At 42.9% G+C, this 12,522-nt stretch overlaps 2 protein-coding genes across 3 annotated transcripts; one reads left to right on the top strand and one right to left on the bottom strand.

Moving 5' to 3' along the window:
• The first annotated feature begins 1,301 nt into the window (after positions 1-1,301).
• Positions 1,302-2,572, top strand: LOC129589714 (uncharacterized). Its single transcript, XM_055484559.1, has 2 exons — positions 1,302-1,629; positions 2,359-2,572. Exons 1-2 carry the CDS (start codon positions 1,385-1,387, stop codon positions 2,480-2,482), a joined length of 369 nt encoding a protein of 122 aa, XP_055340534.1. The 5' UTR covers positions 1,302-1,384; the 3' UTR covers positions 2,483-2,572.
• Positions 2,573-2,804: 232 nt separating this feature from the next.
• Positions 2,805-11,599, bottom strand: LOC129589666 (mitotic spindle assembly checkpoint protein MAD1-like). Of its 2 annotated transcripts, XM_055484503.1 has the most exons (4): positions 11,104-11,599; positions 5,584-5,792; positions 4,839-5,074; positions 4,105-4,422 (listed from the first exon to the last, which is right to left on the bottom strand). In XM_055484503.1, exons 1-4 carry the CDS (start codon positions 11,294-11,296, stop codon positions 4,245-4,247), a joined length of 816 nt encoding a protein of 271 aa, XP_055340478.1. In that variant the 5' UTR covers positions 11,297-11,599; the 3' UTR covers positions 4,105-4,244. The 2 variants fall into 2 exon arrangements, with proteins under 2 accessions (XP_055340477.1, XP_055340478.1); XM_055484502.1 differs by lacking the exons at positions 5,584-5,792; positions 11,104-11,599 and adding an exon at positions 2,805-3,355 and having other exon boundaries at positions 3,873-4,422; positions 4,839-4,973.
• Positions 11,600-12,522: the final 923 nt, after the last annotated feature.

The following is a 12,522-nucleotide window of genomic DNA, read 5'->3' as shown; positions in this document are numbered from 1 at the left end:
CAGTGTTCATTAACAGATTAAACTGATGCAGTATGAAAGTCTTAATATCTTTCTCTGCTTGTAGATGCACGGACTGACCAGCTGAAGAAATGTGTCTCTATTGGTAATCTTCCCCTATCCTCATGAGCGAAATCTTTTCTTTTCTGGAACTGCATTCATGCGCAAAAATGAAAAGGTAAAGAAAATTATTGTACTTACTCTTACTGCTTTAGAGCCAAGGTGCGTACGTACGCACAGTGACATACGCAGTACGCTCTGGGCAGATTACTGTAGGTCAGTAACCCCAAGTGGGTTTAGCCCCAAGTGTCCCATAAGTCCCAAGACAAGAATGATAATGATTTATCAATAACCTTATTATGCATCACTGCACAGCACATATCATTTTTACCACGGTGGTTCTGCTGGTAACAATTTTAAGAGGGCAAATAAGGCCCAGCGCAAACTGCGGGAGGTGTCGATTCCTGTACCAGCTAGTTTTGAAGACATACTACTACTACCTACGTAGTTCATGAAACTTGTCCACTTTTCAAGGTACAAGTTTTGAAACAAATCAAACAATGACTTCATACAGCTTTTGTTCTTTGCAAGTCTGGTGGCCGCCTCTAAGTACAATACTGAAATCTGTATTTTTATTGGTAAAAGGGCGATTTTCAGCCATTTCATGATCTTGAGCAGTTAGCACGGGAAAATAGTACAAGTACATCATTAGTACTTACTCGTAAATATTTTTAACGTGCGTTCCACTGCAGCCTGGCAGTAGTTCCAACACAGAGCTTATTATTATTGTGATTCATAAAAAATGCCCAAAAAATACGAAGAGCTCGGAAGTTTACTCGTAAATCATTCAGCTCCCGTTTTGTTGATATCTGGCTTCGCTGTTTTCAGAGTGTGCGCTTTATGGCAGGAGCTCCTGAGCAGTCGTCGCGCAGCCGAACACATCAGCATCAGTTTGGGAACATGTACTAACAACACACAATCCGTCAACTTCAACTGCTTTAGAGGAGCAGTTCTGCTGAGCCGTACCATCAGCTCAACCACCAAGAGCTTGGCTATTCTGCAACCTTTCGCGAACAAGTACTACTTATTGGATTTGTTGTCAGCCATGCAAATCAAGCTGCCTGCATTAATTTTCAAAGATTTCACCTTAGCTGATGCCGGTGGCATATGTGGGTATTGTAGGTCTTCAGACCCTGAGGAAGTAAACTTTTACGGGAATTATGGTGCGACAGTATTTTTATATTGTTATCACAACAGCAGCCAGCGTATCGTGCTGCACAACTGGAAACTGAGCAATATTTTTAGTCTAGCTTTATATCAAATATTTTTTGATTCACCTATAAGTATAGTCAGACTTATACGGCTGCCAGCCCATGAGGTTACGTGGATGAAACCTCTAACCCCCGAGTACCGGGGCGAGATTGATAAACTGCACGTCACTATCCCAAAACTGGTTTTGGATGGCTGCCAAGATTGGGAGAGCATGACCAGCAAATTCATGTGGGCTTTGGACAGTAATTTTCCACCTGTCGCGGACAAAGTTTATGTTAAGGTTACGAATATTCATGCTCGTTGGGTGCGGTCACTCGTCTATCCGCATGAATGGGAGAGCATTCGGGCATTTCTCTCACTGTAAGTTGTTTGAAATTTATTAGATTTGGTGTACTCAAAATGAACGGCTAAGCAAACCTTTCCTGTATTACTTAAATTGCGAGAGGTCCTGGCAGATATATCTTCTGCTCTGTTTGAGCTAAAAAGCCCGGGTACGGAAGTAGCGTAGGCAGCCGCGTAGTGTGTAGGCCTTATTTGCAGCCGAAATTTTTGGTTCCCTTTACGACTTCATGATCAGTAACATTACGGTTTAAGGTTCGCCTTTGAGGTTTTAATTTGGCCGCTGTTTCATTGCGATTTTGGTTCAGAATTTTTTGGTAAGTATGCAACACGCTATGGGGATTCTTGTCTGTAACAGCAGAGCTTCGGAAAGATCGGAGCATCGCGTGAGTTTGGGGCAAAATGCGAATACTTGAAAAATGCTATTATGTTGGTCTTTTACAGTTTTACTTATAGTTCATACGTATTACTTGACTTTTCGAATCATCGCAACCGGATGTTGCCTGCGCCAACGTTTTCATAACAAACTATGTCATAGCAGTCAGTCAATCAACAGCAGAAAATGTCGTACAAGCGCTTCATAAAAAAACACTTCGCACTAATTAAGCCCCATGCTTGCGCCTCGAATAAATATAAATTAAAAAAGATTAAGATGCAGAACTCACCGCCTCATAAAATAGATTACTGACGGAGAAGAAATAGGTTAATTAACTCGTAGCACATGAAACAGTAAGTATTGTTTGTTCTTAGGTTTAGCGGATTCCACGTCGATGGAACAGCCAGATCGTGGGTTGAAACTGATCTGAGGCTTGTGGATGTCTTCAAGCTGAGCAGAATGGCTGTGTTAGGAATCGAGGAGATATTTCGCGTTTAAAGAAAGGACGGCGTCAGCGAGCGCCTTTTGCAATTTTTTCAGCGCTAGCTAGCTCTCCATTGATTTTTTGAAATTTATAATTCCACTATATTGAAGCACAAATCATTGTGGCTATCAATTATCCGAAAACCATGTTAAAAGGACTTTTTCAGTTCCACTTCGCTGTTTATTTCGCTTCACTGTTCCCTGACTGCCCCTAGCCGGTTCACCTGAAGATCAGCTGATGTAATTTGTTTTGCTGAATCTTATTTTTTTGATAGCCTTTTCCGGTGTTTCTCCGTTATCCGGCGAGCAGCGGTTACATAATTGCAACTGGCCTCTATCATTACTGAAGCATTTATTTCAGAACACAGGCATTAGTTCTAAACGCTCACACGAATGTTTAACTCACCATTCCCGGCAAAGTACGACATACAAACAACAAAATTCATGATAAAGAATTCATGAAAAACAAACAACAAAATGTTACAGAAATGGCTCTATCAAATAAGAAGAAAATCACAGCCACGCCTTTACTGAGTGGGGGAATCCATACAATAAGAGTGCGCTCCGAGAGGATCTTGAGGATGATGCGGGCGAAGAATTCCGGGGGACTCTGGTGGCTGGTGAGGAACTCGTTGACGAAGACCTGGTTGGCCGTGGTGTAGTCGTTGCTGCGCAGTTCCCACGGCTTGTTCTCGTCCTCCCGCTCGATGGCGACGGTCTCGTTGGCCGGGGCGTCGGCCACGCGGAAGACGATCTTGTTGCCGTCGTAGCGGATGTTCCAACCCAGCAGGTCGCGGCACACGTGCCGGAAACTCTGGATGGACTTCTTGAAGAAAGTCGTGTCCTGGTTACGTTGCTTTTCCGCTTTCTCCAACTGCTTCTTCAATTCTGAAAAATTCTGGATTTGAGTACGCACACTTGACCCGGTACTAAAAGGACTGAGCGCATCAAGCAATTATAAAAAACGGGGCGACGACAACCTTAATAACTGCACCGTCCGTATCGACTACATTAAGTAATAAAAAACCAAACACTATTCTAAAACATAAGAATAGTTTAAAACATATTACAAATTGTTAGTAAAATTTATAATTATATCTCGTAACTTGTAAATCTTTATCTGGATCACCAACTCCTGCTGCCTCCTACGGCCATTTGGAACCCTTGCACTACGATACTTCATTGCTCATGGTAACCCTACTCCGTATTCTTCGCCGTATCGTTGGGAAAAAAAGCAACGCAACTACGCTAACACGGCGAAAAAATTTATCGTTGCTTTCATTTTGTAACGAAGAATAATAATCAGAAAATAGCGGATTTTTGAAGAGAAAACCTGTTTAATGACTCCCAAAAAGAGCTAAAAGAAAAAACATAAAAACGACCTTTTGGCGTTTGTTACACTTACCTTCCAGCTGTTCCCCGGGACCGCGCAGGAACTCTTCGGCATTCACCGTCACATCCCCGCTGTATCCGCCGCCCATCTTCACCTGGTTGAGTTTCTCCTGCAGCAGTTTGTTCTCCTCCAACACCTTCCCCGCCTCCGCCAAGAACTCCTTCTGCGCCGCCTCCAACGGACTCTCCCCGACCACCACGACCTCCGTCCGCGTGGGATCGTATTCCCCGCGCAGCATCCGCAGCGTCCACTGGCCCAGCCGCTCCTCCAGCTCCTCCTTGACCGTCCGCAGTTCCTCATTCTCCTCCGTCAGCTTCTGCAGCTGTTCATGCGCCCGCACCGTCTCCGCTTCATAGCGGCGCTGGAGGTCCTCCAAGGTGGTCTTTAATTGGGATTCCGAAGAGGATGTCCGGTTGTACATCTGCTCGAAGTTATCGGCCAGGGTCTGGCTGCGTGTGGCCCGCTCTTCCAGATCGCGTAGTTTCGCCATGAAGGACGGATCACCGCGGCGGCTCGACGACTGGTCGATGGTTTTTTTGATCCGTTTAAAAGTATCGCGTACCTTAAAACAATATATTGCGTGTCAGTTATTTTTCATATTTGCTTATTATCGATGGTTGCGTGACACTGAATGCAAAAAGAAGTGGTATAGCCACCTATTAAATTACTCGTATCTGTTCTAATTGCTGCGTTGTAAACTGTAAATTCAGAAAATGATTTAACCTTTAATTTATTGGTAGTTCAGTGAAGCACAAAAGACTGTTCAAAAACCAAACAAATACACCATTTCCGTCTAATTCACTAAAACTGCCATTGCACTACGTTTTAAATAAAACAAATTATGCAAAAATTCTAACATGGCAAATACTTCTGATAATCAGTAATTAAAAACGAAAGTATCCAAGAGCCGAGTGAGCGGAAACTGAGCAAGTCAGCGGAGCATTCATGAAATCAAGACGGATACAAAAGTCCACTTACGTCTTGAAGCGCTCGTTGAGCAGCAGATTCTCACTGCGCGCTTCGCGCAGATCTCGGTCCAGCTGCTGCGTGCGCGTCATATGCTCCATTTTGATGTGGGCAATCTGCTCTTCGTACTGCTTCCGCATGGCGATTCCCTCCGTTTCCGCCTTGTCCATCTTCTCGCGCAGCCGGTCGTTCTCCTGCAGAATCTTCTCCGCCTGCGACCACATTTCCCCGGCTTTGGCCATGGCAGCCTGCCAAGAAAAAGGAGTCAATACTCGTAATAGATCGCTTAAATATGCAAAAAAATCGCAGTATTCAAAGTTCAGTTTACTCGCTAATCGCTTTACAATATACCTACGTTTAGATATAATTAAATTCCTGAACTATTTTCCTAAATACATATTTTCAATTTTCCGACAATTACCGCACATTTCAATTTTGCTGCATGAACCACAACACTGATTTTCTGTGCAGAAAAAAAGAACTAATTTATCGCCAAAATTCACAACGTTGTCACAGTTCCACATACCTATTTAATCCGGAAAAAAGCGTCTTACAAAATGATCGAAAAAATCAAAACATTTACAAAAACAAAAAAATCAAAACAAAAACAAAACATCAAATCAAAACACTTATCAGAATTAAATTTTTTCAAGGAAAATAATTTAAAATAAGCCTATAAACACAACAAAAAATAATTATTGGTAAATAACAAAATCGTAATAACATAAATCATGCAAAAGGAGATAATGTAACTCACGTCTTCGTCTTGCTTGTGCATGCGCAGTTTCTCCTCCGTCCGCGATCGTTCCAAGCTGACTTCTTCCTTCAATAAAGCGCGCTCGAAAGTCACACGAGTGATCTCCTTCTCCAACTTAATTAAACCGGTGGTTTTTCCAGGCGATAAGGAGAAATTAAGGCTCATTTCGCCGCTGGAATCCAGTCTTCGTTTCTCCGTAGTGGAATCGACTACAAACAGCGACTGCCTTGCAAAATTTCGTAAAAATAAAAAACTTAATCATTAAATATCCACTTTAAATTAAAATAGTCGCAAAAAATAATCAAGCGGGCAAGCGAAGCGAGCCCGCGTTTCTTTTAAGGTGATGCAAAGTGCAAAGTTCCTCACGGGGAGAGCCAACGTTAATGTGACCTTTATGGTACTCGACACCTCAAAAGACGTGAGTTCCTCACGCGGCGAACCTAAAAGGTCACAGTGGTGACCTTTAGTGACCTTTTGGGTTCTTGACACCCCCAAAGACGTGAGTTCCTCACGCGGCGAACCCAAAAGGTCACAGTGTTGACCTTTAGTGACCTTTTGGGTTCTTGACACCCCCAAAGACGTGAGTTCCTTACGCGGCGAACCCAAAAGGTCACAATGGTGACCTTTAGTGACCTTCAAGGTTCTTGACACCCTCAAAGACGTGAGTTCCTCACGCGGCGAACCAGAAAGGTCACAGTGGTGATCTTTAGCACTTAAGGCCCATTTCGTACCGCTCTATAACATCGGCCCGCTTTTTCGTTCACTGTATCCCATAAGTACTCCGCACGCACTCCTATGCATCCCATAAGCATTCTGTCTGTATTCGCGTTGCACTTTTTTTGCAGTTGCATCTGACTACTTTTTCCTTTGCTGGATTGCCGTATTCCCACGTATTCTACCTACATACTGTCCGTGTTAACAACGTATTTTTAGAGTTTTAGCTGGAGCAGCAGGGAATACGTGTTAAACACAGACCGATACGCGAGAATGCTCTAAGATGCTGTTACACGACAGTAGTCATGGAGGCTAGAAAAGCGAGTTAGGGAATATTTTGGGAATAAAGGCAGATTACAGGTAGTAAGCGGGAAAGTACAGGTACACTACGCAGGCATATTAATCACGCCTCGATGATAAGTACCTTTGGCCTTCAGCTGCATTCCCACGTATTTCATCCGCATTCTGCCTTTATTCCTACTGTATTCGCGAGGTGTTTTCAACTATCTAGGTTTAAGACACGACTGTTGTTTCCTTTGATGCGTCCCCGTGTTCACCGTGTTCCGCCTGCATTCCCAATGTGTTCTTGGTTTTCATAATTATAACATTAGAAAAACGCCTTGAACTAAGTCAAAATGCCTGCAGGCTGCAGAATAAGTAAAAATACCTAAATAGACTAAACAAAACCGCAGCAGTACATGAAAGTTAAAATAATGAAAAAATTTTAAATACGATAGGAATGGTAAAAAAACACTGTAAAAATACAGTAAGAATACGACCAAAATACTTATTGTTACGTGAAGTACAGTAACAAAAAAAGATTTTAGGTTTTCTGCAGTGGTATGAAATGAGCCATATCTAGCCATTAGTAACCTTTTGTGTTCTTGACACCCTAAAGACGTGAGTAATTTACGCTGCGAATCTATATGCCGCTGCTGCGACCCCAAATGACATTAAGGTTTTTGAATCCCTCCAAGACGGGATTCAACCTAAATAATCACTGTAGTGACCTCTACGGATCCTCCTCCCGTGCGTACGAAATAAAAACGCAAAACCCTCATCCTAAATATCGCCCCGCGGCGTAAAGCGCACCTTAAATCATCGTATTTTGTCCTGAGAGTGAGGCTTCGCTCTCACGAAGCCTCGCTGTCACGCTCGTTAAAGCTGAGATATCATCACTCATGCTTGGCTGATGGAATATTTTTATACCGAAGGATCCTATGTCTTCTTGCAGAAATGAAGGCGGGAGCTGGTGACTTGGCTATGGCGAAGAAACCTATGTACTAGCATAAGTGCAGTACTGGCTAATTTAAAGGTTTTAAATTACGCTTGACCACGCCTACTTTGGTCACTACCGCTGAAAATGTTTTTTAAATTCCCTACATAGGGCTGCTACCTTTCTGCAAAAAAAGAGATTTTTTGGAAGGGGGAAGACCCCCATGTGCCCTGGTTAGACGAACTCGCTAAAGTCCTAATTCTGACTTTCCCTAAGTCTGAGTCCTATTTTAGACAAATGGGTTGTTCCCTGTTTTTTCATGTTCAAAAAGGCAGCTTCCAGTGGCCATGTTTATCCAGGACAGGAGAAGATTGAAACGCTCCCATCAAATTCTCATGAAATCCACAAACAGATCGTTTAGAAATAAATTACCTTCAGTGCATTAGGAATTGATTTGAATCAAACTGGTTTCTGTAAGGACAGTATATTGGCAACATTTTTCAGTTAAGCCGGCATTTTGTGTTTTACGCCTGTCGCGCAGCAAAAAATATTCATATAAATAGCGAAAAACGAGCTGCAAAGGACGTACCAAAAGTAAGTTTGCCTATTTTGCCTCTCCCAGCGCAATGCCTTAGTTTTGATTGCCCATCCAGATATAAATACCGTTTACTAAGGAAAAGAAATAAAATATAACTTTGTCTAAGAACAATCAAACGGGGAGGAACTGCCAAAATATTCATCGACCAGTTTTTTGCACTTTGCCACGGATTATGCAAGGACAGTTTTCCAACATCCTGTAAACTTTTTGTGACAATAAAAGCGTTTCCAAATAAAGTACACTTCTCTACTCTGATCTCAATTAATAGACAAAATAAATTACTCATACCTCAAAAACTGCACTTCAGAGGTTGTACTGTACATTAACGCGAAGTGGCTAGCAACTCGGTCCTTTGGCGAAAACGGGCATACCGCCGGCGCGTTACCCTTTTAGACAATATCGTAGCATATGCCACATAAAGAAGTGATTTTTGTACTTTAAAATGAGATGAATCGTAGTAACGCATGTGTTGTTGCTGAAAAAATAGCTTTTAGAGTGAAAAATTTGTAGTCGATTTTGACAGAGTACCGATTCGAAAAAAAATATTCTGAAACGGCCATTTTATAGATTAAAGTATTAGAAGCTTATTATACGGACAGAATTTTGATTGATAAACAAGAGAAAAAGATAAAAAATCAGGGGTGCCAAGGAAGTGCTTGGGGCACTCTGCCCCTGGATATTTCTGGCAGTATCTGTCGAACGAAGGCCTAATTAGAAATTCTGTCCGTATAACAAGCTTAGACTGCGGTACTCTATTTATTGCAATTTTATTTGTAATTTTTGGTAACTGAATGTATTTACAGCGCCTATTCAAAGTTTTTTTACGTTTTGTTCACTGTTAGCTTGCAAAAGTACACGTCTTTCTTGGCTTCGGTGCCGGTACCGAGAGGTGTTGGCTGCCGCACACAAAAGCACTTGCACATGTGGAGCAACGCAGTACAGTCAGCCAGCCATAGAATTGCACTTGCAGCCACAGACGCTAAAACAAAAGACTGCAATCAGACATCAGATCTGCGCTTATGGCGTCTTTTGTTTCTGTTCCTTGTCAACAAGCTCAACAAAACTGAATGAGGCACTGGTAGATTCTGATCGCATCTGACTGCGATTACTTCAAGGCAAACCATTGATGTCGGTAGTGATTGAAGAAATATGCCATCACTCACAATAAGTGCGGCGCGAGCAATTATTTTTCTGCTCACCTTACGTGCCCCCCCCCCCTTTAACAGGTGTACAACTTCGTTTTTTTACTTGCTAACGAAAAAGGATATGATCATTACAATGACTGCATTATGTAGTAAAAAACACGCTCTCCAAGATGAGCTATGATAATTTTTGGGAATTATTTTGAAAATTCGCTAGCCACTTCGCGTTAAGTACTGTTTTCTGGGAAAATAGAAACTATCAATGACTGCGTGCAAAAACCAAAGAACAGCCTAACTTTCAGACGGTGAAAAAATCGAAATTTCATGAAGAAAAAATATTGCTGTCGATATAACGGAAAGTCCACTTGTGCCTTAGGCGCGCATAGCTTCGCATAAAATGTTTTTTCACGGAGCAAAGAATCTTGAATTCATAGATGCTAGCAGGCTTAACAAAAAAAAAACTGAGGAATGAAATTTTTACTGAAACAGCTGAATTTCCCAAAAAGATCTGCCACCACAGAAATATTACGCACACTATTTGCAGTTAACACTTTGATTTTATGACCGAAAACTGCACGAGGGGGGGGGCGAGTTAGACAAGAATCATGGAATTTTGAAAAGTCAGTGTAAAAGCTGAAAAAGTGGTACAAACTATACTGTTTCTCCTTTCTCCAGTTTCTAATCAACACATTTGATTCTAATTTTCCTGGGTAATATACATAATTGCTTATGTAACGAAAAATATATCAGTTGTGTATTACTTCAGATGGCAGACAGTCAAAATAGGTAAACCTACTTTTGGTACGACCTTTTGGTGGAAGTTTTCTTTTAATCAAGTCTCCAAATTTGCTGACTATATAGCTCTACCGGCGCAAGCACCGTGCCGACTAACATTTTCTGTTGGAAAAAGAGACCATTTTCTTGCTGAACCAGTTAAAAATATTCGAATATTGACGTACGGGAAAGAACTGCCAAGAGACTTCAGCGAGCTGGAACATAATAATTATTTATACAGTTTCATTTGGCATGATTTTTATCAATTACAGTTTGTTTTCCTGAACCACGTCTTATTGCTTTAAATCGTCACTAAAATTGCCTATCGAAGGAGTCTGGATTATTCGCAATGCGATAAGTGATTCATGAAAAATCAACCGAAAAAGCGGGTGATATTTTGTTCAGCCGCCCCGTCAGGTCACTTCCCTTAAGCGGTCTAAATTAAAAAACAGCATCAACAGAATAGACCAATGATTTCAATTTCTCTATTTCACACATCCAAAACTTACTGTAGCCGCTAGATGAAGCGAGACCACAGAGTCTGGTGTACGGAAAAATGCAAGCCCAATATACATACTTTGCTCCATGCAATAATGTTTTTGATTTCACTCTGCTACTACCAATATTTTACATGTTTTACTGTTCTTTGCGAATTTTTTAAGCTTTCCAACGAAAGATATTTTTTTAAGAGTACAATGTCAGAGCTCTGATAGTTTTCTAGTTATAAAACTGATTTGTTGTGGTTTTTGGGGTGCCCCTGACAGGGGCAGTACAGTACTAAATGCAAATGCAAAGTGTGCGCCGCCCGGTGGGAGGAAGGCTCGTGCTCATTGCCCGACGAGTGGAAGGCAGCGCCCGGATCTAACACTGGTCTCACTTCATCTAGCGGCTACAGTAACACCGCCGCCCGCTGGCCCTAAGGGCGGTTACGACCTTATACTAGTTAGCACTATAAAATAAAATTAAGAGCTTCAAAAGGGACGGAAATTGCATTGCGTAGAGAATAAAATGACAAAACGCAATCAAAAATCAAAACAGGCAAAGAACGCTGCAAACAGTGTCTGAGAGCTCCTCACCATTTCCCCCTCGCAGATTCTCGTCGCCGCTCTTCGCCTCGCCAACGGGCGCCCCATCCAGCCTGCGAAACGTGGCCAACACTCGCTCGGGCTTTCCATTTCTGATTTCTGCGCAGCGTCTCGCGCAGTCTCCCCGCCCCTGCCTCACTGGCGGGGGTCTCCTGTGCCGTTTTCCGCTGCTCGTCCGTCCCATTCTCCACACTCTCCGCGTTGAACGTCAGACGGCCGCGGGGCTGGTTGTAATTGCGGTTGACTGTTGGGGAACGCACTCCGCGCCGATTCTCGCCCGGTCGCAGCGGGGTGCTGGCGGCGCTGATCATCGAGGGGCGAGTGCCAGGGGCAGCAGCGGAGGGTAAAGAATACTCGCGGGCGGGTGGCGGTGGAGGATGGGAGAATACGGGAGGATAGGATGCGGAAGTAAGGGTGGAAGGGGGACGGCGAAGAGGTTGGAAATTCTCGGACGAAGACATCGTTGTGGGTGCTCTGGCAATATATATTCAGCATTCGTTAACTGTTCAAACACTCGTTAAACTGCTGATTTCAGTGATTTGGGCCATTTGGCGATCAATCACGGCAAGAGCGGTAGCAACTTCTAATTTAAACACAAAAAATAAACTGTGCAAACGCCGGCCTGGGTGGCTGCAATAGCGCTGTGATTTAAAACGGCCGGTCTAATAAAATGTACGGAATGCCATTCGATGAATGCGCACTGCGCAGATAGAGGCGTGGTTTGCCGTGTTTATAATAATTATGCCGGCCGGTCTGCATGCAGTATTGCGACATACTGTTCTAATGCTAGATCCAACTGTGATCCAGATACGGCGACCTAAACGGAATAGATCCCGTGGAGCGAGCAATGCGATATGTATTGCGAGCTATGCGGAAACACAAGACGTCGCACCGCTAATTGCTAACTTTTAATAATATTGAAAGTTCCGACAACAGAAAATCAATACTGATCGGCGCAGCTCGATCGTAAATCGTAGAGCCAATTCGACTGTGTGCGGCACGTGCTATGCCGCGCCCACTAACACAACTCAAGCCAATCAGAAGCGAGACACAACACAGACACGTAATCCAAAGGCGTAGCGCCTAGCGCCACGGGCGTGAACGCTATTGAGGCCTCGTCTCACATGCCTCTGGGGGGATGCCGAGCTCCGTTGAGGCTGGACACACTCCCAAATCCACGAAAAGACGACGGTCGCCAGTGTCTGTGCGTGCTCAAAACATCAAATTCTCTTATTCCATTTTATCACATCAATTCCAAATGCACAATGTGAAATAAAGAGATCTGTATCAAAATACTATTCCATATAAATTCTAATACAAAAACAGATCAACAATTAAACAGATCAACAGAAGTTTTTAATCAAATGTAGACTAGGATCCTCCATTTCTGACTCATAAAGGTCACAGGTC

This window comes from Paramacrobiotus metropolitanus, unplaced genomic scaffold (genome assembly GCF_019649055.1).
Source record: "Paramacrobiotus metropolitanus isolate TYO unplaced genomic scaffold, Prichtersi_v1.0 Parri_scaffold0000036, whole genome shotgun sequence".
NCBI classification, from domain to species: domain Eukaryota; kingdom Metazoa; phylum Tardigrada; class Eutardigrada; order Parachela; family Macrobiotidae; genus Paramacrobiotus; species Paramacrobiotus metropolitanus.
The sequence above is the reverse complement of the archived record's forward strand: the minus strand, read 5'-3'. Positions and strand labels throughout refer to the sequence as shown.